The sequence below is a fragment of the Nanorana parkeri genome, unplaced genomic scaffold (assembly GCF_000935625.1).
Source record: "Nanorana parkeri isolate BGI_ZX_2015 unplaced genomic scaffold, ASM93562v1 scaffold260, whole genome shotgun sequence".
Taxonomy (NCBI): domain Eukaryota; kingdom Metazoa; phylum Chordata; class Amphibia; order Anura; family Dicroglossidae; genus Nanorana; species Nanorana parkeri.
In genome coordinates, this window is record NW_017306528.1 from 312,416 (window position 1) to 339,864 (window position 27,449).

Below are 27,449 nucleotides of genomic sequence, written 5' to 3' on the forward strand. Positions count from 1 at the left end.
CAAAGCTATATTTAGATCACTGATTGGAGTGGCCAAAGGTCTGGGCTCTCCTGGAAGGCGTGAACCATGGATTAGGCTTGCTTCACACCCATATAGTAACATGCAGTGTACTGCACGTTACCATACAGGACACACCGTATTGCTGTGTTGCACATTTTAAATAGTGACTTGATGCACCTTGCCAGCACACCTCAACAGACATTAATTTCAACTCACCACAAACTTTCTGTAGAAGGAGATGTGTGCTTATTGCTGTGAGTGCTCTCATACCAGAATATATATATTTTTGGAGTTATTCAATGCAAAGAGCTACAATATTGTGCAGAGTGCAAAATGCATATCAATCCTTTACATTTCATTCTAAGATGTAGATGAATGGTTTCTGATTATTTGCTGTAAATTACTGCAGCTTACATATTGCTCTTTGCTTTACTGAATAAACTCCTAGCATACAGAACCAGTCACCAATGGACATATGTAACACTTTTTTCCACTTGTGAATTGTTAGAATAATGTTCTCTTATCTCTCAGAAATTGCTTTTATTTGGTCCAGAATATTTTTCCTTCTCTTGGCAGAATAGTTTCCTTTGGTGTTGGGCTGATGCAATCAGTTCAGGTCAGTGCTGATAAGACTATCCTAATTCTTTTTAGGTTTACATAATAGAAAACTAAAGCATTACATGTTACTATTTTACCCTCTGGTAACCCAACTCTGTAAATTAACATCTAAGGCTGGGCACACACCTTACAACCATCGCAAGACTTTTGTCTTGCGATGGTTGTAAGGTACTTTAAAAAAATGTATGATCTGCCTATGTTGCATAGGCAGATCGTACTTGCGATGATCGCAAGCCACGCCCCCACTCAGAGGCGTAACTAAAATTTCAGGGCCCTAGTGCAAGAAACCATGAAGGTGCTCCCCCACCACCACCGCCTTGGCTGTTACAGGGCCTGCTTCTTCCTTTCTGGGTCCCCGACAAGTGGCAAAATTCCAGGGCCTGGTCGCACATGTGACCGCAGAGACCCTGGTAGTTCAGCCAGTGGTAGTGCAAGGTGCCTTCTTGTGTGTGACAAATTCATCTATAGCAGCCCAACGCTGCTTAGCTTATATAACTTATATCGGCTGAGCAGTGTTTGGCTGCTATAGATGAATTTGGAGGCGCCTTCCTTCACACCAACGCCAGATAGCCTTTCCCCGTCTATCTAACATGTCCCTCTGTGCCTCGGCGGTTATCGGGGTTCTTTCCTTCTGCCCCCCCCCCACCTACTTACATGTGGCAGAACGCCAGGGCCCGGTCATGCGACTGCTGCGACCCTGGTAATTTCATCAGTGACCTGACCTAATCCTTCTTAATATCCATTGCCCTAACCTGATGCCTAACCATGAACTAAGCAAAAATTATTCAGAGTAATAATTAAGTACAGGCACATTGCGGTGCATGTATGTACCTCAATTAGTCCGCAAATCAATCCTGGTCTCTCTGGAGTCCTCTTAGATCCTAAACCCAGGTTGAACATAGGACCTTGATGTCTGCCCAAGTGGAGGTTAGGACTATGCCCCTTCTGGCACTAAGCCTCAACCGTAATACCCTGCTTGGGTTTGACAATGTATGATGTAGTTGTATGATGTGACAGTTGTATGATGTGGAAGGGCATATCACTGGAACCGGTGGGGCTTTATCTTGACTGGGCATGTACAGTTTGGGCTTAGGGTTTTCATGGGGCTCCATGTAGATTGAATGAATGGTCACTTACAGTTTGGGCTTAGCATCCAATGGGGCTCCACAGGGTTTAAAGACCAACACAGGTGCTGCACTTCAGCTCTGTTTCCTGAGAATTGTTAGGCTCATTTTAAGTGCACTGTAATACTCTAAGGCAGGAGTGTCAAATCCAAACTTACTGGGGGCCATGCTGAGGCTTGTGAATAAAATCAGGGGCTAAACATGAAGGAAAAAAAACCCTGCTGCTTGCCGCGGTACAAAGCTTGGAGTCCACTAATCATTATATGACAGTCCTGGTCCATAAATGGACAGGGACTGCTGACACTTGTACTGCCCTCACACATACGATTGTCATATAATGATATGACTGTCCTGTGTGTGAGGGCACTAAAAGTGTCAGCAGTCCCTGTCCATTAGTGCCCTCACACAGGCAGTCCCAGATGCAGGCAGTGGAACTTGCTGGAGCTGCCGAGACTAGAGGCAGAGGGGAGGAGAAACCTGCAGGCTTTTCAGTGGGCAGCCAGCTGAATTGCCCCTCCGAGTTATTTCTGACTGATCGCAGGCTAGAAAAAAAAACAATTAACCCTGTTTGCCATGGTACAAAGCTCCGCACTGGCAGACCTAATAAAATCTTGTTTCTAGCCCGTGGGCCTTGTAATTGACATATGTGCTCTAAGGCAGTGGTTCTCAACCTGTGTAACCTCAGGACCCACATTTGTCTTTGGTCATTAAGTCGTGACTCAAATTGCACTGCAATGGAACGCACGGCATTGCCGTACTGCGCGTTCCGATGTGGACAATAGAACTGTGGGTGGGAGGTACATTTGGGGTGCCATTGAAATGAATGGCAATGCAATGCACTTCTCACACCAAAATGCATGGTAGGTGCGATTGCGAAGTAGTGTGTTAATCGCACGGGACTGTGCGTTTAACGCACTGTACTAGTTTGAATGGGCCCTCAAAAACACACAACCACAGACATAATCTCACGCACACATACACACTCCAAAAACAACAAAAACATTATTTTTTTAAGATCCACCCAGTCTCCCTACCTTATGAGAACTGTAGTGGAACCTTAGCCTGAGGTCCAGCGTGGGCTGCTGTGCTGTGATGGAGCTCCATCCATATGTGCATTGCTTGTACAACTCCCTGACACACCCTGCAGAGGTGCCAGAATGTTATGTCACACCAGTCCAGGCACCTCTACAGGACAAGCGAGGGAGCTGTAAGCAATGCACATATGGATGGAGCCCACCCTACCTCAAGCTGACACTCTGCAACGGGCAGCATATTTTGGCCGCTTGGCACAAGAACTGACAGTGCTGCGCTAGCGGCAGGCTGAGGAGCCTCACCTAGAAAAGTGGAAGGCACACGGGGACCCACTGAACACAGGGTCGCGACCCACTTTTGGGTCACGACCCACCAGTTGAGAACCAAGGCTCTAAGGGATTGTGTTGAAGGGCGAATGCAGCATGCTAACAGCTGCATTCTCGTTTACAGTTTACATCAGTTTGAGGGGCTTTTTTGCTCCAATCTTGCTCCAATTCAGTGTATGGCCAGCCTAATATCATTTAATAGCTCCAGTGTGTTGCTACTCCTATAGTTATGTGCCCCAGATGCATAGCTATCCTTGCAAGTTGTCAGGAATATAACAATTTGGTGGAAATTCAGTTTGCAGATGCCCATTCTCGACTGGTTCTTTTAAACTACTATTTTGCAAGGTACCCTCTAAGATCTTTAGACTCTCATATCTGTTATTATTCTCACAGAATTTCTTTCAGAGTATGTTGTGTAAGCAAGTTAACTAATAAATGACTTTTTTTTGTTTGTTCGTACCAATGTCAGATTAAAAGCATGGTTTCCCAGTGGGAAAGGGAATCGTAATGTTGCGGTGATTTTTAACTGACCACAAGTTCATGGTTTGCATTTTAGATCAATTAAACATAGACATTAAACATCAATTAAACCACAATGTCTAACAACTATTACTCATTGCGGAAAATGTTAATCTTTTGTATAATGTTGTATAATGTCCACAAAATAGATTTTGGTGCAATTAACATATATTTAAAAAAATTAGTTCTTCCCAATTGCTGATGTGCTTACAAAATAAATATTTGCTATAGAAGTTGGGAGCTCAGCTTTGTAAATGTAGCAAAGAAAGCCACTTGTATTAGCATTAAGCTGAGGTAAACAACAACACTCTTCAGATTCAGTAACACACGTTCATTAATCACTTCATTACCACTGGGACTACCCCATTCACAACCAAAATAATTGTCCAGGTTTGGAGCTATAGCAGTTTGACAATTGCTTCTTAGTACTTTTAAGTCTTTGTAAAAGCATTTGATATGTCTAGCACGCTCGGTTTTTCTTTTGGTACTATAGATTTTAAAATACATTTTGTTTAGTTTTTTTTTTCCCTCTGTTACCAAAATATAAACATAGAAAATTACATTTTGTTGGTGCCACCATAAATATATAATGAAACAGGCACAAGTGTGTTTTCTTCCCTGCAGCAAAGACTTAAATGGCTTCTAGGCATGAGATGACAGTTCCTGATGCGGCTATTTGGAGCCAGACTGGATAGCAATATCATGTCTGTGGTGTAAGGCATGTTTCCTCTAGCAATCAGCTGTCATGGGGAATGCTGATTGGAAAACTTGTCCCAAATGCTACATTTCATCCTGAATTAAATGGCATCAGCCGCCTCCTTCACCCTGCATTGACATAAATTATGCTAGGTTGGCAGAGCTATCCCAATGGGTTTATGAAGCACTGCACGGCGCTCCACAGATTTGCTGCCCTGTGGTTGGTTGCATTATGCCTGCTTTTGTGACTACTTTCTAATGTCTATAGGCGTTCGAAGCAAACATTTTCATCAAAGGCAAAAGTAGTTTGAAAGGAATATTGGGGCAACAAAGAAGTGGCTGTCGCAGTGATCATGTTAACTTGAGTTGCCAAGTCACACTATGATCTTACAATTCATAAACATTTAAAAACGCACCCAAAAACAGCAGTGACTTGATTAGATGTACAGTCATTGCATGACTTCGATCTACAGCAAGCAGTCATGAAGTGGTTAGAGATGGTACTGCATCTTATACTGCTTTTAATTGTTGATCACTTGAAAAGGCACGCAGATTTTCTGCTTCTGTATATGGGGCAAATCTAATATAATCACTGTAATACAGATTTCATGCCAATAAAAATGTTAGCAAATATGTTATGTTGACTTGCTATGTACAGACACATGCATATCTTGAATTGATGATGTCATTTAAAGCTAAATTCAAGGCTCCCTTAAAAATGAGCAGATTATAGGCACTGGGCAGCAATATAAAAATATGTTGGAGTAAATTATATAAAGTGCTGTTTACTGTTACAATAACCTTCTTACACTTCGGGTCAAACACACTACGTCAACTCCAAAATCTAAAGTAAAATGGCAACTCGAAAATGTGTTTTAAGCAGGTAAACGGCTGATGTCACTACAGTTACCTGGACTACTTTTCCCTTTAGCGTTGCTTAATTATGTGGTCATACATGGTTTTTTTAAGGGCAAAAAGTTTGAGTAGAAACCTAAAGAAAATTAGACTGAGGCCAAGTACGTACTTTTGCATTGGTTTTATTAGGTCAGACAAAAATGCCAGCAGCATATAGGATAGATTGCCTTACTTGATTGCTTTACATAAGCAGATGGAGGACTGGGAGCCGTAGGGCCCAGTCACACCACATCCAGATCATCACCAGACCAGATTGTTTCCGGACCCAAAATGCATTCTAATGTATCCCTATGCTATTTCTGGCCTCCGTTCACACCAGTGCAGTGCTTTCCAGACCAGAACATGCCCTTAGAAAGTGTTCCCCCTATGTGACTAAACAATAGGGTGGTTCCAGCACTGTGTTTTTGGTTTTCTTACAGACCAGTACTGCAGTTACTGAGCCACATCTTTACATGGGGCTTTATATCCCAGACTTCCACATTCATTTGACTTTGTCTTTTTATATAGGAGAGCTGCTGGCAGGTATAAAGGGAAGGCACTGCACTTGCCTGGTGTTTGCAACAGCTGTCATTCCTCTCAGCCATGGTCAATGGCCAGGTTCTTCTGAACTGACAAAGTTCTGACACTTCCTGGTAGTGATGGAGCCTGCTTGCCCCTTCCTCCCTTCATACATTCTTATTGGTGAGATAGCCCATTATAGTGATGTACCAGTAGAAATGTGTGTTAGTTGAGAGTGGCAATCTCCAAGACTACCCGAAAAAGTTGAAGCTTTGTCTGTTTAGAGTGGCCTGGCATTTTGGCTTGGCACTCTGCTACTGGGTGCCTGCACTCTTCATCTTCCATCACTGTCTTTAATATGACAACTCACATAAATGGGAGTTTATTATACACCTCATGTGCGCCACATTCTTCAGTTTCTTGACTGAAATGAATGGAGAGCAATTAGCAGTGGAAGGATTCATTGAATTGGGATTATTCAACTGCCTTGTTCACAGGCACTAGCAAATGGAGATTGATGCGAGTAAAGGAACAAATGCCTTACATTTATGAGTGCAAAATTTAAAGGTGAAAGGAATCCCAATAAAATAAATATTGTACATATGAAAGTAGAAATGCTTAGATAAAAGCACATGTCAAATTTTATAATGTGATGCTGACCTTACTTTTGTTCTGCTTTATAATAAAAATAGTAAACTCCATTGCACACGCCTGCCAGTATAAAATACTTTTTGCGTTGCACAAATAATGCCCTTTTTATATTGTATAACTTTTTTTTTTCGTTTGTTCAACATCACTTCATATACCATTTGTTAGTTAATGCTGTAATTATTTTAAAATTAATTTGCTAAATATTTGATTAATTCTCCTGTTGGTATATGCACATTAATGTGTTTGTCACTGCTTTACTGCAAGGCATTCGGTCCTGAACAATTGTGTGCAAAGCATTTGTCAATGCAAAAAAGAAATGGGAAGACTCTTTTGAAATTGGTTTAGGCTGTAATTTGTTTGATAGTCTATACATCCATGCAGGGCTGCTCTACTTTACTACAAAATAACATGTGCCTTCTTGCTTTCAGGAAAAAAGAATGGAGAAGTGGACAAGAACTTTGACACCCTTGACTTGCCAAAGCGTTCTGAAAATGCAAAAGGTACAGTGCTCATCTAAGTCCTAGATCCAGTGCTTGAGATTAAGAGTACAGGGAAATTCAGTAAAGCATTTGACACTTTTTTTTTTTCCTGGTGGTAGGTTCTCTTCAAAACAACCTACGCCTATTTCATGTTAGCCTTGCAACAGTTTCTCAGGGTTCTCAGTGGGGAATGTATGTGCTGGGAAGCTGGCATGAATGTGGATTGGTTGCTTGGACATCGGCAGCCACCAGCATCCTAGCAACCAATGACTCCTCTCCGGCCTCATTCAGCTGCCGGTCAGGAGATTGCCCAGCTGGTAGTTGAATGTAAAACAAGGGACCAGGAATGCTTACTAACATCCTTACCCAAATGTGGCCAAGGCCATATTTGGGCAATGTAGTCCGCCAGCATCCCTGCCCAGCCAGCATCACGTTGAATGTTCCAATTTTGTCATATAAGGTCCACATCATTCAGGAACAAGTGCCTGAAAAGCACTTAACTGTGTATACTAGTATTCTATAAATTGCATGTATATGTTTGTCGGTGTGATCTGTTGTTCAGTGTTGATGGTGCAATCCTTCTGGTCACTACAGCACCTGCATTACTGATCATAGGTCTTGGCTATCATTAGGTGTTCAACTGAGGGTTCCATTGTCTGTGGATGTCCCTAACACTACTATTATTTAGGAAAACAATAGGTGGTTCAAGAAAAATCCAGCCTAACTGTTAGTCTTTTTTTTTTTTTTCTTAAAAATTGTAACCTGACCGAGTCCAAGGTACACCAAAGTCGAAGCTCTGTCCCAATGACCTTGCAGGTATTGGGTGCTAATGATCTAATGTCTATGCATCCATTTGGTCTATATTTGATTTTGCTGTGAGAACTTGTATGCAGCATTAGCTGATTATTAACTTGTGTCACTAGAGAACCATTTAGAAATGATTTGAGTGCTTCTTGTACTTAGGTTTATTTATCCTGATTGCATTGTTGATCAGAGAGACAATGGGAAGGTACTCCACATTGCTTGTTTTGTTTGTAAAGATTGTTTTGTATAGGGTGACTCTCTAAGGGCCCCATACTATGCACCTAACTCATTTTGTTAAACTCTTTCTTTGTGGATCATTAGTACTTTGATTTTGTTTTGATTGCTGCACTAGCCAGTTATTGCTCAGCTGAGACCATACTAGATAGGATGGGAAGTCACTCGTGTCGATTTTGTCAGGTGAAAAGATAAGTAGTCACTGGAATTTTCTCACAAAGACAAGGTGACTCTCATTGCATGCATACAGTTCTCCAATCGCTTTTAATTCACCTGGATTGTTGCTTCTTGCTAGGCTAAAAGGAAGTAATTAAACTTTACGTTTATGGTTACGATTCCTGCTATATTCACTTTCAGGCTACACTCATACTGTTGCATATAGGGCTGCAACCAACTAATCAATCGATAATGAGAATCGTCAACGGTTCTCGTCATCGATTAGTTGGTATGGATCCCTTAGTTTCATTGGATTTGTGTCCTCTCTGATCCCCACTGCTTCCCCCTGCAGCTGGTGCCTAGTGATAAGGAGAGCTCCCCCACCGCTGCTCTACAGCTCTCTCCTCCCTGCTGGGATTTCGCTGCATGCTGCAGTTTATGGCCTCTCTAATCCCCTCTGTTCTCCCCCGCCTGTATCCGCAGAGGCAGCGGGTATCGGAGGGGACACATACTGCTGCAGCCGGTGCCCAGTGGTAAGAGACCAGCTGTTAGCCAATGCTGCAGTGACTCTACATTGGGTGCAATAGCCAGCTTGCTATTGCAAATTGTAATGGCCAATAGCAGGCTATTGCATCAGCCCACTGCCTGCAAATTGTAATGGCCAATAGCAGGCTATTGCATCAGCCCACTGCCTGCTGTTTCTGTTTGCTAATGACTGTATTATTGGCTGTGCTCTATATTTCTAAAAAAATAATGATCAAAACTGGGGAACGTGGCGGTGCATTGAAGTAAATGGCACCGCAGCCACGCCCCCACAGTGTGATCAGACAAAACATTGCCTGTGTTCCGTTCCACTGCAAACGCAAGAAATAGAGCAAGCACGTCCCCTCCCGCACCAGAACGCAGGGGGGAAGTTTTGTGTTCCAGCAGCTACCGTTCTGGAACGCACCGCAATTGATGTGAACATGCCCTTAGTCTAGCCAAAAATTCTACTTTTACATATTGGTAGAACTTGGTGAGTTAAGCCAGTTGCTGGCTTTAAGTATCTTGGACACTCCAACAATGAGCACTTCTTCCCTGTCCATCTGGGAGTGTTGGGTGTTCCTATCCAAATTTGCATGTTACAGCTTTTCTGCATAAAAAAAAAAAATGGCAGGCAGAGCAGGGACCTCCTTAATAGAGCCAGAGCCCTAGTAACTGATCTTGCCAATAAAGACCCTAAAACACAAAATATCTCACTATAACTCTCCAGTATCTACCAAAATCTGAATGATTGGTTTGGTAGGCTGGTCCTTTAAATTATAAAAAAAATACTCTGTTATCTATTAAAGTTTTAAAAGTTATTATAAAGGAAAGTTATATGGCATGTCTGAAAAGATTCTATAACATTTGTTGCAAGTCTGAACAAAACTTTATACAGAAGCCTAAATATTTGTAAATATGTAGCGCATATCCAGTTTACAAAGTTGAATTTGATAGTGACCTATGGCAAACCTGCATTGGCTCGTCAGAGTAAGGCCCTGTTCACACCTAGGCGTTTTTGAGCAGTAGAAAGAACTTAAAAACGCCCAACACAAGAAATCCCATAATTTTCAATGGCTCCTGTTCACACCTGAGCAGAAAAACGCCAGCAGCAAAGAGCCAAATGCAGAAAAAAAGTACATGAGCTTCTTTTGGCAATGTGCAGCTTGGTTTTCCCCCCCCCCATAGACTTCAATAGAAATGCCCGACAGATACTTTTTGCGCATTTGGCCATTGATGGCAGTTACTCAAGCTGCCACTTAAACCACGCGTCTTCATGTACAAAATGTGCATAAACAGCAGAAAATGCAGGTGTACACACACAAACGATGATACCATTGGTGTGAACAAGGCCTCACAGTTTGTATTTGGGCTGTACACAGATCAGATGGAACACCACCTTACTGTCAGACTTGCATTGCCCAGCTATGATGCTGGTATCCCAATTGATCTAAATATTAGGTCTCCCAAAAACGTATTTTCATCTCACCCCAATTTAAATAGACACACAAAACAAAATTGTATGGGGCTTGTATGGTTGAGCCAGTTTAAAAAGAATTTCCAAAACTTTTATTGACATAGAAAACATTCAAATATCCATGAACACCATTAAAAGCAAATCTTACTTGTTAGAGGATTATCAAAGTCTTGAGCAAGACTAATTAGTTGCATCTATTTATACAAAACCCATATGGTCTCAACTACTAGATGTCATAAGGTGCCCATACACTGTGCGATTATCGCACGATAATCGCGGGAAATCCCGCGATCGTACGATAATCGCGAAATGTATGTAAGGCGTGCGACCCTTTTTACTGTACGGTCGCACGTCTTTTGTCTAAGGAGCATGCTAGAAAACCAGCCGAGAATCGTACGATTTTCAGCTGGTTTTTAGCATGATTGTAAGATCAATGCCGCACGGGCCGGTGTGCGCACGTGCACACTCACCGTTCAGCATTGCGGTCATCGGAAGCCCGCCCCTCAGTAAATTACTTTACAACCATCGCAAGACTGAGGTCTTGCGTTGGTTGTAAAGTGTATGGCCACCTATAGTGTGATTTCACCATTGTTCAATTAGGCCTTGCTAACACCAAATGCTGATCAGATCTCCATGAGTTTCTGCACACGCAGTGCAGGGGGTTGTGCCGTGTTTTTGATGCGTTCCGGGCCGTTTTTGGTTAAAAAAAAAAGATATATATATTTTTTAGTTTCAAATGGGCTTTCAGTGTGTTCCAGGCGTTTGCATGTGTTCCAGAGCAGGTAAAATAGGGCCTGCTGCATTTTTTTTACCTGCTCTGAAACTGAACGCTGCGATGTGAACTGGAGCTAAAAATACTATTGGAATACATTGGACGCAGTTTTGCTCCGGTCTGTAACTGCTCTGCTCCGCGCTTGGTGTGAACAAGCCCTTATTCCACCTTCAGTGCGTTTCACATCCCTTCATCAGGAAGGTGAGTGAAGTAATCTATGGTTCTCAAATACCAAATCATTAATACAACATATTCACATATGGAGATTACAATAGCATATTTTTAACCATATTCACCTACTTGTAGGTATTGTGATTACAATCCAAGTATTTAGGAAAATAATCTATTAAAACCCAGTAGGAGATGCTACCACCCTAACAAAGAACCCTCAGGCACTAGGAGAAGGTAGATAACCGGAGAAGTGCACCTCCAATATCTAAAGGCAATACATTCATGCCCGTATGGAGTTATCTTCATATAGTATGTTAACTCATTTTTAACAATAAATTGAAGTGAGCTGAAGCTTACCTTAAGGACAGGAAACGAGTGTTCCCAAAAAGCCTGCTAATTCCCCCTTATAGCTTCATTGAATGACTACAAATAACAACATATTGCCATCACTATCAAAATTCATGAGAAATTGTAATTGGGCAGCTCCAAATTGTGTGGAAAGATGGTAGCCCACTAACCTGACATAGATGTATTTCCTTGTCCGCAGCACACATGGGATGCGGATATCCTGGCAATATGGGAATGCACAATGGCAACACTTGGACATATTGGGTGTACCAAAGGGAAACATGTAGGTTTCCTTTTTTACATGGAAAACTGATGAAAGTGTTGCGACTAAGAAGGTACAGCAGCACTGAACTTTCAATTTCTTCATTAAATGTTGTAAGATCCTTTGAATGCTAGGTCCAATAGCACCACCACTGTTGTAGATTCAGTGTGTAGTGGGATGGAAAAGCATCTGTAGAGGGAGAGATGCACCACGTGGTCTGTTGCCACACTGATGTCTGCATGGTTGGCTTCAACTTATTTCCTGATGTGTCCCAATTGTGGACAGGGCTAGGGGTAGTCCAAGCTGTCCTGAATATAGGTTTCTATTTGATCTCCACCAAGCGTAGAGTTAGTACTTTACTTGGACATTAATGCACCTTGCTGCAAAAGAGTTTCGGCCAAGGAATGTCACTGATTTATTTGTAATAAATTCTACACAGGACTTTAGCCTAACTGAAATCTCCATCTCCGATTTATGTGTAATAAGCAAGCAGCAGCAGTTTGTAACTTCATTAGGTAAAGTGCATCAGTAAAAGCACTACTGTGCCAGCACAGCAGCACTGAGTAATACTGTCACTTGTAGTAGTAAGTAGCTAGGGGTGAATGATGGGGCAGGCTATTGTATGTGAAAAGCTCTGGCGTAGAGTGTAAATATCTTGTCTTTACAGTTCCGGGTGACTCAAGGCATCATTACAACTTCACTGAAAGTTTGACGCATCGGTCTCATTGCTACCTCCTCTTATTCTGTCTCTCACCTCATTCACAGCAATAAATTACAGGGGAGACTTAAACGGAGAGACATAAAATTGGTTTTAGTGTAATCAGTCAGTTTCCAACCAGAAAGCTGATACCCATTTCTTTTGAGAGATTTTTTATTCCTGTCCCACCTCGTGATAACTATAAAATTCCTCCTAGATACCATATCTTCAGTAAAAGACTTGCACTACAAAAGAAAAAGTCTACTTGCTAATTTATTTTAAAAGGGGCTGCATTTGTTCCCATTAAGTTAAAATTGCAGAAGACTTTTTACTGAGCAGAGGTTCCACAACCAGGATGTCCAGCCCACAAATCATATTTTGTGTATTGGTGTATAGCAGAGGGGTAGATTCTTTGGGAGGGACCCTAAGTAGGTTCTTACAATTGTGTTTTTTGTGTTCGAGATATGGGGTTTGCCAAATATAGGTCCAGTCTGTTAATGCAGTGTAGGAAATGTAAATGGTTTTTGCCATGTTTGTCCCTTGCTCAAATTGTATTTACACTTTGGCAGTCAATTTTGGGAAAACCCCACTATAGTTAGGTCCCTATTCACGCATCATAGCTAACCATACTATTTTAAATATTTCTAAACAGTTTAGATGTCTCTCTGTAGCAAGCCTTTTCAAGCTTCTCTCTCAATTTCCAAGTGACTGGAAACTTGGCTGTCGCCATAGAAAAACTAGGGACAGAGTGAGCTTCCCCTCACTAAGATGAAATGCTTCTAGATCTTTAACCCTTATTTAGGGCATTGTTCAAATTGTACAACTGATGATGGTCTGCCAGCACAGTACAGACCAGGTTAATTATGTTAACATTAACCTGCTCATTTCCCCTTACATCTGCGGTGCAATGTTAAGAAAGGTGCATGAACTTCTTTCAATGTGGTTTAGCTGTTGTAGGTAGCCCAGACAGCACCACAAGTACACCCTGCAGCAGGTGCGATCAAGGGCTACGTTTTTGTTTTTTAAGCCCTACATGGCCATCCTTCGTCTTTCTATCTTGATTCTGCATTGGCCTGTGGGAGGGGTCAGGTGCCAGATCAACACTGCAGTAATGCACTCAACAGTGACTGACATCATGCCTGTCTATACTAAAACACACTTTGTCTAAATGTAAAAATTTTCGGTAAATGTCGGTAAATCAGATGCTGTGCGTTACATGTGTTTGCAGTCTACATCACACTGCACAGCATAAGAGACTAGTTTTAGCTCCTCTTGCATACTTATTACTGCTTCTGCTTAAATGAATGGTGCATCACGCATTTATACCCAATACATTGAGGAATACAGAAATTTCTTAATCTCAGAAATATTCAACCACTTCACAACACTGTTTTTCCGTCCTTTGCCAGCTAGCAGCTGTCTGTGCCCATAGTTCTTTATTGCCTCTTGTAGACAACCTTTATCAACCCTTGCAGTGGGGGCTGGCCCAGCACTGCGAGGGTTAAATGTTTGATTTTGTCTAGGTGCTAAAAAAAAAGTTGTACTCTCCTGAACCACAAAGCCGGCTATCTCTCAGATTGCTTCCTGAAGCAATCTGAGAGATAGCCGGGTCTAAGGTCCAGTAAATCACTATCTCTACACAGTTTATAGATATGAGGATGCCGAGGAACATTCCAATGCTGCAGCATAGGAGACATTCTTCGTAGAGCGTAGAAGCAGGGAGCTGGCTCAGCAGTTTGAGTATACATTTGTTTTTAATTATTTTTTGATCAACTAGCCTAGATAATGATCAGTTAACCCTTGCAGGGCAGGAGTAGCCCCACTGCAAGGGTGATGTTTTGCCCAGAGTTCTTCTTAAAGCATGTAGAAAGCACTGCACACCACTGATGTTGCCTTAAAAACTTTATTTCAATCTAGCTGCCGACAACTCCTGACCCCGCTTACCCTTTAAAGGTGTGAGGTTCTTGGGCAAGGACAGGATCATGTAAGTTGCTGGACTGAAAATTAAAGTTGCTTTCTTTGTGCTTTAAGGAACACCAAGTCAGGTCTACTTGCTAAGAAACAACTCTGCATTCACATAACACCACAACTAATTATACTACACCGTGCACAGGGGGTGGGCTTGCAGTAACGTTCTCATGTGTGACTCCAAAGACTAACTGAACAGATTTACAAATTCTCTGCATGTAAAACTGATATAGAGGTATTGTGGCAGAGTATTTAGCTGGTTGCTTAGAGTTGTTCTTTAAGGAAGCGGAATGGTTAGGGCTCTGGGGGGCATGTTCATTTGAGTATCGGTTATCGCATACCGAGTATGCATGTTTGAAAGTGGGGTGAAAATTTTGTGTTGTTCACAAACTTGGCATTTAAAAGTATAGAGGTTTTTTTTCCCCCCAGAAAGGGTAAAGTAGGAGTCATGTACAATAAGTAGCAGGTTTTTATGAAATTGCATTATGATGTTTAGCCATTCAACATGCATATAATGTTTAGTGAAGTTGCACCTTGATGAAGATTTAGATTGTTGTAGGGCTCTCTAAAACAGCCTTGACAGTACAACAACACATAATTTTGAGGATTTGTGTCCAGTCCTTCCTGTTCCCAAATATATTTACAGGGCAAGAGAAGTCATGGATTAAGATGTCTGACAGAGTTATGGAAAGGTCTTTTAGTGTTATTGCTCATTCCTTGCTGAATGGTTTTAACCACAAGAATTTCCTTCTAAAAATAATCTTTAAATCACAGAGAGGCGGCTGCAGGGACAGAACATGGCAAGAATCGACTGTGGCTGCTCTTTCTCCATGCTAGGAATCTGCAGGATGGCCTTTCAAACCTCTGCAGCCCAGCCTGACGCCCCACAGTGTGGTGCCCAGAGCTCGTGGTGCCCGCTACTGCCTAATGGCATTTTCTAAAGTGCTACTGTTTCTCCTTGCAATAGAAGGATGGAATTCCATAGAAATGTGTGGTTAGTGCAGGCTCATCAGCTGAACAGCTGGAAGTTTTTAGCAGTTTTTCACCCTCAGCAGACCTTGAAAAATGTAGCAGTTCGTTTCTTTCAATACTAACTTAAATTGGCCCAAAACTGTCAACTTGAGTCTGCTTTATTACAAAGATTCCTTTTAATATACTCGTCTTTGAATTACCTTGTTTAAAAGTATTTTTTCTCCTGATTTGGAATGTCATAAATCTTCATTGATCATGGGGGTGGTTTTATTTTTATTTTTGTCTTATTTCTACACTACAGTGTACAAATGGTGTGGGTGGTAAGTACGCATAAGAAGGCACTCTAAGTAGTTTAACCCCTTAAGGACCAAGCTTCAGATGCTTTGGATTTCAGTTAAGGACCAAAGCGATTTTCCTGTGCGTGTTCAACTGCAATTTCCATCTTTCTCATTTACTGCACCAACACATATACTATTTTTTAAATGAAAAAAAGGGCTTTAATTTGATATGGCGTATACATATATAAGTTCTCATTTAGCGCATTATGGAAGATTAAACCCTTAAGGACCCATGACTGAATTAAAGTGACATTAAACCCTCAGATTTTTTAACATAAAACAATACTGTAATGTGTGCCTTACTGTAATCCATGGTAGTTTCCCTTCTCTTTGCTGCTCTTCCTTTTAAATCCGTATCTCTTCGGTTTGCAACCTGAGCCAGCACTACAGGAAGAGGCACTCAGCTCTTCCTGTAGTGCCCAGCATAAGAAGAGATACAGATTTAAAAGGAAGAGCAGCAAAGAGAAGGGAAACTACCATTGATTACAGTAAGGCACACATTTCAGTATTGGTTTATGTTAAAAAATCTGAGGGTTTAATGTCACTTTAAGTCATGGGTCCTTATGGCATGGACAACCATGGCGGAATAATTCCATCAGTGGTTCTTAAGGTGTTAAGAACAAGAATTGAAATGTTTATGCTTATACTTAATAAAGAATTTCAGAAGGTTTTTTTTCTCTTTGGAAAACAGTGTGTGCTCAGGGGGTGTTAAATTCATATGAATAATTGGGGGAGCTTTTATTTCAGACTGCCAAAAAGGCACACTTCACACTGAACTGAGCGTGTCTCTGTGTTTTTGCTGGCTTTTATCCTTAGTGTTTTACAGGCGTTTTGCAAACTTTTTATTTTTAGCCAATGCAAAGCTAGTTACTAGGCAACAAAAGCTTGAAAAACGTGACGTTTTCAGGCACTCCCATTGAAGTCTATTGGGGCCAAAATGCTTGATTGGCTTCAAAAGAAGCTCATGTACTTTCTCAAGTTAGTTGTTTTGGTACAAGCGTCAGAAGACTCCGGTGTAACCAGGAGGCATTGAAAACAATTGGATTTCCTCCTGTTCAGCGTCGTAGTGCTTGGGCATTTCAGCTACAAAATGGTCAGGTGTAAATGAGACCTAATTGTGCTTCCCAATATGTTTTCTCTCTTGCACTTTATATGTGGTCTTAAGCCCAGGAAATGCATATTAGTTTACTGCTTATGCATGTTTGAACTTTTCCCTATAAAGCTATACATTTTGTGAACATGCCTGATGAAGGGACCCTGCATGTTCCTGAAATGTCGCTTTTTTTTTTTTTTTGTCCCTGTGATTTCACAATCGACCACGTCAATAAAGATGATTTACTCTTATTTGTTGGCACCATCTACTTGTCACTACAGCACCTGCTGGGCCACTGAGAACCTCTGTTTTAATGCATTTATGTTGTAATCGTTTATTGTGTAAACATTATCCTAGGGCCCAATGACCCTTATGAGACGTTGAGGCTCCATCCTAAAAAGCCTTTTAGGTTGAAATGCAGTGGTAAGGTCTCTTGAGATGTGGACCACTTATTCTGTTGTGTAATATACTGGTTACTTAGGAAGATGCATTATGGTATGCAGACATTGAATTTGCAGCTCAGTTTGTGTTCTCTGTTGCTCTGCATTATACATATCGAATGTAATTATTATATTAACCTAACTCCCTTTCTTATAAATAAGTTATCAAAAGTATCCGATAGGCATACAGAGCCATTTACACTCCTCCCCGGAGTATGAGATCCATGCCCTAGTGTCGTTATGAATGTAAACAGGCTGCCATTATATTATCACGGCAAATTCCCTTGAGAAACATTAAGTACTACTTGTCAAGAGTATAAAGTTCATCTTGTCATGTTGTTCATAATTCATAGCAATATGGTATACTCTGCTGAGATGCTGTAAGATAACTGGTTACCTAAATTGTGATTTCCCCAGTTGGTCTTTTTCTCGATACATAGGCTTTTACATTTCAGCCCTTACGCTCTTCAGTGCTGGCTTAAGTTTCACTCGGTATCGATCTCTGTCACTCTCCTTGCTCTCCACCAGTAATAAGTTATTATGTTGTACCAACATTTTCTTCTGATGTGCATCATGGAAGTGGTGGCCAAAGCAAATGACAATATATATTTGAAATTTGCAGACTGTCTTGAAATAATTATATGCATAAATCCTGCACATTCAGACAAGATACGTCTGAAATATAACAAGTCTTCTGGAGCTTTCCATAGATGACATTCTGCCATCTCATGTCTATAGTAGGTCCATGAACCCTGGCTCTGTCTGGGAAAAGAAATGATCAGATTAGCTAAGACCTAACAGATAACTGTTGCGTCTGGCACGCTGCTCATCTCCATCCTCCATCCTCCATACCTCTTTTTACTGGAAGAGAAACCATCACCCAAGCGCCCTGGGAATTTTGTTAAGTCGCCTTCCTCTAAAATCAACATTTATTTGCCAGGTGCATTTAGTTAGGTTTAGTGCCTCTGAGCAGTTGTTGGTTAGAATTCCTTTTCTCAAATATTTTTAAAGTTGGGTTGCAGAGCATGAAATATAGGAGATTATAAAAAAATGTTTTATAGAATGTTGTGCTATTGGGGGCTGCTGTGTGGTTTTTTGCAATGGTACCCATGCATAGAGGGTTTAACAGCCAGATAAACTATTTGGGGTATCTTGACAAATACATAAATACACCATATGGTCAAAAGTTTGTGGACACCTGACCAATACACTTATGAGCTTTTTGAATACTCTATTCCCAAACCATGGACGTTTAATAGGTGTCTATAGGAATTTGTACCCTTTCAGTCAAAATAGCATTTGTGAGGTAAGGTAGTGATGCTGGACAAGAATACATGGGTCACATTTGGCTTTTCAATTCATTCGAACAGTGTTCAGTAGGGTAGAGTTCTCTGTGCAGGCCATTAAATATCCTCCATACCAAACTCCTCAAACCATGTCTTTATGGAGCTGGCTTTGTGCGCAGGGACACAGTCATGCTGTAACAGAAAAGGGCCTTCTACAAACTGTCTCCACAAGGTATGAAGTGCTCAATTGTCCATAATGTGTTTGTATGCTATAATATCAATAGTACCCTTTATTGGAAACACCTGAACTATTATGAAGAGGTGTCCACACACTTTTTGCTGTTTAGCATGCAAAAATCCTTACCATTGTCATGCTCAGGCAGCAAACTAGTTCAAGGAGGTGATCATTGGAGAAAAAGCAGCCAGGGGCTTTACAGGGAGGTGTTCTGTTCCCTTTAAAAAAAGATGGGAAAAACAAAACCGTAGTCATGAGTACAGGACCTAAAGGAAATTAACAAATACTCTCTAAAGTCATGTTAATTCTTACCATAGATGGGCAGGTCTCACATTAGTTTGGCAAATGGTGAAAGATGTGAGTGATGAGTCTGCATGACGAGAAAAATAGTAATAGTACTTAACAAGAAAAATGAAGCAGATTATCATGAAACGTTTACAACTTGTTTATGGAAGTCAGAAGTTAAGCATTTCTTAGTGTATTTCCACATTTGCAGCCAAATTGAGATGCCTATTTTAGATTTGGTGCCTGTTCCCATTCATATAGTAGAACTTAAATTATTCAAAGATTGCCGCTTACATTTTTACTTAAAAATGCCATCTAGCTTTTTATGTAATGTTGAGGGGACTATGGCATTATGCTTACCATAATTAACCCCGTCTGCACTGTGCAGGTGGATTTGAACACTGCCGGTCCTAACAAAGGGTTAAAGATCTCAAGGCTTGAGTGGTACATTGTATGGTAATGCCCTTTCACTCAGTTTGTCCCACTAATTGCACTATGTATGAACCTGCTACAAAAAATAGAAAAATTAGATATATATTTTAGGTCTGGGGAAATTAACGATTAACTCGATTAATCGTTAAACTTTTTGATCGATTTAAAACTATTTTGATCGAAAATGAAAAGACTCGCCTCTCCGCCGGCTTCCGAGAGTCTCGTCGGAGATCCAGTGATGTCCGTGACGTCACCAGACTCCTCCCCCCTTCCCTTCGTTAGCCCACGGAGCCACTTGGGCCGGTGAGTTTGGCCAAGAAGCACCAATCTTCTGTCTTATCTTAAACTTATATATATGCACTATGTGGCTCTCCATTAATCCCCCCCCCCATCTCGCTCCCAGAAATGTGCCTATTGAAATTTACTGATATTATTATGTTGCAATAAGGTCCTTACATGGAATGGACAGGTGCTGCTACTTCAAATATTAAGCAAATACTTATGTTTAAATCACCCTTCGGGCTTTGCTGTTTTACTATACTATGTAAATAGATTTGTAATCTCGCACGTTATTATTCTGAGTTGCCCCACTCAAGCGGCAACCATATTGAGTGGGGCACGTGAGATTAATAGCGTGCTGGATTAGTGTGATCCTAGTTCATTTTATTACTTCATTGCTGTGCTGTATGTGTATAGACCAATGTAGTTGGATCTGTATGTGTGTTATCTAAATTAATCGATTACAATTTTCTTGTTCGATTAATCAAAAAATTTTTTAATCATTACCAGCCCTAATGTATTTATAAAGTTTTAGATATGCTGTGTAAATGGAAATGCATAACATAGTTGGGGGTTCTCAAATTTGACTGCAAAAGTGGAAAAGCACTAAAACAAAAGTCTGATTTTATGTTTATGACCTTTGTTTCCAAGGATTAAACACAGCACAGTCCTCTACCATTGTTCCAAATTTGATGAGTTTTTACATAACGGTGTGGCAATAATTAGCATTTGGGAAAAAAGAGCATCAAAATAATAGAAATATTTGTGGAATTTGACACAATTCAATATGGCCGCCGAAACATGTGGCCAATTGACTTGTAATGATTTACAGTTGTGAATGCAGATCATATCATGACTATACACAGCAATTGATCTGTAGCTTTATCAGTTTCTGAGAAACGGATGTTTGAATATGAAGCTGAACATAATCAGCTAAAACAAGATGGCTGCCAGGCAATGTGACCTATGACCTTTATGTTGCAAAAGTTTGGGCATAGCACAGAGCTCTACCATTGGGCCAAGTTGCATCGGTTTGTGAGTAACAGTGCGCGTATAACAGGCTTTTGAAAAAAAGGCCATAACAATAATAACACTATCTAAACACCATTGGCTTGCAGCGGCCATTTCGATTGTGGGATCGGACCTATTTCTACTACCGTGGCAGAAGAGGTCGCCCTGGACATATGTGCAAAGTTTGGAGTTATTCTGATAAATGGTTTAAGTTGTTGACAGAATATTGCACAATCCAAAATGGCCACCAAACCATGTGACCAATAGAGCTATAATGAGCACATGTGGCAACAGAGCAAAGCATAAGCTCACACAGCAAGTTGCACATCTGTATCTTTAGCGGTTCTGGAGATGCAGGTTTCTGAATAGATCCCAAATATAGTCACAAAAAACCAAGATGGCTGCCACATCATGTGACCGATGACCTTTATATTATAATAAGCTCTGCAGAGCACAGGGCTGTACCACTGTGCAAATTTTAATGAGTTTTTGACTTACAGAGCACTTGTTACAGGCATTTGAAAAAAGCGGCAGAATAACAATAATAAAAATAATAATCAGCACAATAACGAGGTGTCCTTGCAACTTCGTTGGTTGGCCACCTAATTAGTAAACTATACGTGCGACTGTAGTCCATTATGGGAGTGAGCTTGCAGTGGTGGATACTTTACTACACACACAGGGACCATGGGGAACAAAAGTAGCCACCCTCCAGAAGGAAGGACAGTGTCTGCACCAATTCAGAGATAAGAGGATCTATAGCTGGGTGATACACAAATAAGATACATTTTTGTTAATAGTTGGGGTACTTGAATGTATTTTTAAGATTTAACTACCGAGTTTAGTGTCACTTTAAGTACACATTAGCTTTGTGAATTACATATATACTGTATATAACTGCTGTTTGTACCAGTCCTGATTATACCCAAAGAGCAATTACAGAGTATGAAAGTAGCCATGCCCAGAGCTGTAGTGACTTTTTGGGCTCTTCTGTTCTATGTACAACTTTTCTGTCTGATCTTGCCTTGTTTTAAGTTACAGCGGCATCCTTCAAAGACCTGGAAGCTCAGTTTCGAGTGCCAGAGATTCAGCTTTTACTATAGATTCTATTGGTCTTTTGGGTGGGGCCATAAAACCAGAATGGCATGTTGGCGGTTGTAACTTACAACCTGGTCAGGCAGTTAAAATGCAATGCTCCACAGATGTTCAATCCAGCTGGCATTAGCATGATTTAACTGCCAGCATGGGAAAGCAAAGCACCAAGGCCTTGCATATTTAAGCACAGAATATGCTGCCTTTGAAGTTGGAGGTGGAAAACCTTTGAAGCTTGCAGCTGTACACCTATTTCACCACTACTCTGTCACAGCCACATTACTCTAATGAGCATATTTTCATAATTCCTTTTATTTTTGATGCCAGCATGTCATTTTACTTTGCTGAGAGAGATGTGGAAAAAAAAAACCTGATTAGGCTCGGCTTGTGTTTCTATGTATGGATACATGCCTCTGTGCAGGATTCAGCTAAGACTGCTCTATCTTTCACCCCAGATGAACTGCAGCAAATGCGTGGTCTGTCTAGAGGACGATTCCTTCCCTCTTGGACTCTGGCTTCCTGTAAATCAATGTAGATTCAGTAAGCATAATATATTGAGCCTAGATTCATAAATACATGCAAAATTTGCCCCATTCGGGGATGCTAAGCTGAGCTCAGATGATCCTGTGATTTTATAAAGTTATAAAAGGCAGTAAATGTTCATGTACTGAATGCAACAGATGTGGTTCCTGTTGACAGGTGTCTGATTTGCTGTTATTAAATGGAGTTGAGAAGCACATCATATTTCTTCTTTTGCTGTAATATTCCCTGAGCTTTTACGAACTTCCCATGTTGGTGACTTCTCCTAACTATATAAACAGCTTTGTATTATATCTTGTTACAGTTGACGATGAGGTAGCCATAGTAACTGTGTTCAAGGGACCATGCTGACTGCTGCTGGAGGTTGCGCTGTCCCTGTAAGGCTGGCCCTAGGTCCTCTTAACCAGGATAATGATGCCCTTGTGTCTTTATCCAAGTTAGACATTTTCAACGCCGTGTATACACTTCATGTGATTTGGTTGTTTTCTTTAGTGGTGTGATCTAAACAGAGGATTTCTTTACACCCCTTTGCAATGGAGAAATGAACAATCCTACGTGACAGATGTGGTCTTATCTTTTATTGTAATTGTAAAGAAAACAGCAGTGATGTCTTTCCGTATAATTACAGCAGAAATGTTTCAGCCGATCAAACTTAAATCGGATCATTTTGCAGAGGTTTTTTCATTTTTCAGTGATCATTTTTCAGAGGTTTTTTTCCCACACCCTAAAACAGGTGAACGTAATTTGCAATCCTAATGGTCATTGAGCAAGCAGCAGGTCATTGGGACCATCATCTCTTCCTGAAATGTAATGACAAAAAATTGCACCTGTACCTATCCGTTATTGCACTCAATTGCGAAAGTGTGTTCCAGCCAGGATGAATAACGGTGCACAGATAAGACTAACGCATTTTAGTTTCATGGAAAAATTTCCTGGTTAAATTAAAGAGGCTGAAAGAAACCATAAGGTACGGGAGGTGGATGTCCCATGTCCTCCTGGTATGATCTCAGACCCCTCACTATCGGTTGTAGCAATTACTTTCTCAAAGATGGTAATGAAACATATCACTTATTCATGTTATATATAAAGATGGTCACTTTGAGAAGATGTAATTTATACAGGATATTTTATTGATGTGTCTTTTAATGGAGGAATGCATTTATAGTGAGTTGATCAAAAAATCATGAAGTTCTCTTTCTGATTCTGCTTTGTGTCCTTTCCAAAAACTGAGGCATTAAAAGGTGAATGCTGTTTTGTTCTCATCTAAAAATAGCAGGAAGAAAAGTTCAGTAGTGATTGTGCAGATGATTATTTCATAGATGTATGGCTGATTTTACACAAAATGTGGTACTCTGGAAGGGGGGGCGGGGTTGGCTTTCTTAGGAGAATATTTGTGTGCACAATTATTGTGCAACTATTAGTGTGCAGGATTATGCAACTAAATGGAAAATGAAAATGTTCCCATCTCACTTGTTTTCATCTGTTAAAGTGCGAATAATAAACAAACCACTCAAAATTTACAAATAAACCTTTCTGACCTTTTAAAAAACAAAATCGGTGACCAATATAGCCCCCCTTTTCAATAAGTCATAAGCCTTCCATCCATGGAGTCTTGTCAGTTTCTTGATCTGTTGACTATCAACTTTTTGTGCAGCAGCAACCACAGCCTTCCAGACACTGTTCAGAGAGGTGTACGGTTTGCCTTCACTTTAAATCTCCCATTTAAGAAGAGCCCACAAAGTCTCAATAGGGCTTAGGTCAGGTGAGGAAGGGGCCATGTCATTATTCTTTCATCTTTTAAGGCCTTTACTGGGTAGCCACACAGTGGAGTACTCCAATGTATGTGATGGAGCATTGTCCTGCATAAATATCATGGTCTTCTTGAAAAATGCAGACACTTTCCTGTACCACTGCTTGAAGAAAGTGTCTATTAAAACCTGGCAGTAGGTTTGGGAGTTAATTTTGAGTCCTTCAACCCAAAAAGGTCCAACAAGCTTATTTTTAATACCAGCCCATACCAGTAGCCCACCTCCACCTTGCTTGCGTCTGAGTCGAAGTTGAGCTCTGTGCCCGTTACTGATCCAGCCACGGGCCCATCCATCTGGTCCGTCAAGAGTCACTCCCTCATCTCATCAGTCCATAAAAACTTTGAAAAATTTGTCTTCAGATATTTCTTGGCCCAGTCTTAATGTTTCAACTTAGGTCTTGTTCAGTGGTGGTCGGGTTTTAGCCTTCGATACCTTGGCCATGTCTCTGAGCACTGAACACCTTGTACTTCTGGGCACTCCAGGTAGGTTGCAGTTCTGAAACATGACAGCACTGGAGGATAATGGGTTACTGGGAGATTCACGTTTGATTCTTCTCAAATCTTTGGCAGTTAATTTGCGTCTTTCACAACACATTTCTAGCGGCCCTGTTGACTATTTGCAAAAAGAAAAACGTTTGTTGGTTCTGTGATCACGCCCCAATATCTTAGCAATTTTAAGAGTGCTGCATCCCTCTGAAAGATTTTTTTTTTTTACAGTTTTTGACTTTTCAGAGTCGTTTAAATCTCTTTGGCCCATTTTGCCTGAGGAAAAGAAGCTACCTAATCATGCACACCTTGATATGATATTGTGTGTTGATCTCCTAAAGCCACACCTTTCCTCATTACACAAATACACATAACCTGATATGCTTAAATCCAGTAAGCCTTCAAGTTTATACAGCTTAGAGTTGGACAATATGCATAAAAATGGTGATTTTGTCAAAATACACACTTGCCTAATTGTGCACAAACTGTAAAGTGTTGTTAGAACCAGAGTAGCTGTGCCATCAGAGTGATGCCAGGGTCACAATTGTGTAAAATCATAGCTGACAACCTTTTATAGCATGAAGTACAGGGAATTTTTGCTGTTGGTCTGAGCTGGCTCACATTACTGTCATGGAGAAGGTCATATGCTTGGCCATGCCTGGAAGTACATGGCATTTTCACAGGGTTCTGACTGGTAAATTGGGTAGCAGTGGAACACAAGGAAGTTAATTATCTGCAGCAAAGCGGGAGAGATATCAGGTGAACCTGTTCTTTTATCTCAAGTGGGCAAATTAACTGGTTTACTTTAAAAACACTCCAGTTTAGTAGCAGCATGTCCCTGAAAATGATTTGAAAGTTGGCAACTACTTCTGTTCCTGCTTCCCATATTCTGTGCATGGTTTACAACAAAGATGACTGATTACCAGGCAGAAAACTGCAAGTAGCAGAAGCTGAACCTGCTGGCAGCATGAACTGGGTTGGCTCTGCTAATCTAGAACCTCAAAGTATATTCCAGGCTGGTAGATTGTGCATGGTGAAATAACCACCTGCTTCCATGCACCACTCTTATGCCGGCTGTATCATGCAGCCAGTGAGGAAGTGACGCATGAATGTAGGTTTCTTTGTTTTTTTTCGTCCCCCTCAAGTTTTTAGCGGTCCTGATGCTGACAAATAATTGCATGTGACGTGGCCCCTATGGTGTTGGCTAGGGATGCACTCATACCGATACTAGTATCTGTGCCGATACCGAGTATTTGGGCTCGTACTCGCCCAAATGCTCCTATACCTTTCCCGATAGTAGAACTTCCGGTCAGAGGGAGATTTACTCTGACTGGCAGTACCGCGAGGAAAGATGGACCCGGGAAGCTAGCTCCATGCTGTTTGGTCGGCTCGATGCTGATTGGCCGGGAAGCCGGCTTCCCAGCCAATCAGTGTTGAGCCGGGCAAACAAATCGGATAATATAGTAACGCGACCCCCACCCTGCAGGCACCTAATCCCACTCGCATAGATCCTTAGCATTCTTTAACGTACCAGTCCCTCGGCCAGATCTGCCATCTCCTGTGTGCACACTGCACAGCGCTCACGCGATCGGCGCTCAGCCTGCTACTGCCCTTGCACACGATTTCTGAATGAGGGCGCTGGGCAGTCTGCGCAGTAGCAGGCTGAGGGCCGATCACGTGGGCGCTGTACACAGGAGACGTGGGGAGATCTTGGAGATCGTTGTCTGCCTACTTGGAGAGCGCTGGCCGAGGGACTGGTACGTTAATGAATGCGGCTAAGGATCTATGTGAGTGGAATTGGGTGCCGGGTAATGTCACCATATTGGCAGATCTGTTTGGCCCGCCTAGATGCCGATTGGCTGGGAAGCCGGCTTCCCAGCCAATCAGCATCCTGCCTGCCAAACAGAATGGATCGGCTTCCCGGGCAATCAAGAAGCCTTCCTGGCTTCCTGATTGCCCGGGAAGACGGCTCTATGCTACCGGAAGTACCGGTATCGGTACTCTGTATTGAGTACCGAAATATAAGTATCGGTACTCGGTACTGAAAAACCGGTATCGGTGCATCCCTAGTTTTGGTGCATGATAAAGTTTGGACAACTGGACAGATTACATAGTTCTGTAAAGTAAAAAATGTAAACAGTTACTGCAGGAAATGTGACTATAGCATGTGCAAAAGTTTGGACAGCCTTCTACTTCTCCAGTGACGCACACTGTTTTTGCAAGGTCCCTGACCCAAATTACCCAAGCATGCGTGCGTGCGGGACCACCATCTGTTAGTGACAACTGCAAGGAAATACATGTCAGGGGCTACATGTTAGCCCCCCCGCTATATTTGAGCGTTGCCTCGCCTTGTAGAAATTTTGTTTGGCTATATATAGATAGCTATCTATATAGATTAGATAGAGATAGAGATATATATATCTATATATATCGAGAGAGAGATCTCAATTTTTTTGTTCCTGCGGTTACACATCTCTTTACTAGCTATGAAATATAGAACACAAAATCTTATATACTACCATCAGCGTGCCTCCTGTGCTTCTGAGGCGCACTGAGTATATCAGACTGTGGCAAATGCCAGCCCCCAATTCTAGCTTGCGGATAAGCTCTATAGAATCGCATGAGCTTCCATGGACAGGGCAATCTTTACTGCCAGCAAATTTATAGCTGAATGCCAAGTAAACAGTTAAATGCTGAGCTGAAATCTGCATATAGGAAACCTTTTGCCTGCCAAAGGTTTTATAATTCTGTGCAGCCAGTTCATCATCTTGGCACCCCTGACGGACAGCACAGCCAGAATTGTGAACTGCAAAGCCAAAACTTGGTCAAGTGGGCAGCACAGTAGCTTACTCGATAGCACTTCTGCCTTGCAGCATTAGGATCC

At 41.4% G+C, this 27,449-nt stretch overlaps 1 protein-coding gene across 3 annotated transcripts in view; it reads left to right on the top strand.

Annotated features, from left to right (window-relative positions):
• ARVCF (armadillo repeat gene deleted in velocardiofacial syndrome) overlaps positions 1-27,449 on the top strand; it is a 269,995-nt gene that overhangs the window by 218,385 nt on the left and 24,161 nt on the right. For all 3 annotated transcript variants that reach the window (XM_018556965.1, XM_018556966.1, XM_018556967.1), the window contains one exon: positions 6,808-6,879. In XM_018556965.1, the coding sequence (XP_018412467.1) occupies positions 6,808-6,879 (72 nt within the window). The remainder of the gene's footprint in view (positions 1-6,807; positions 6,880-27,449) is intronic.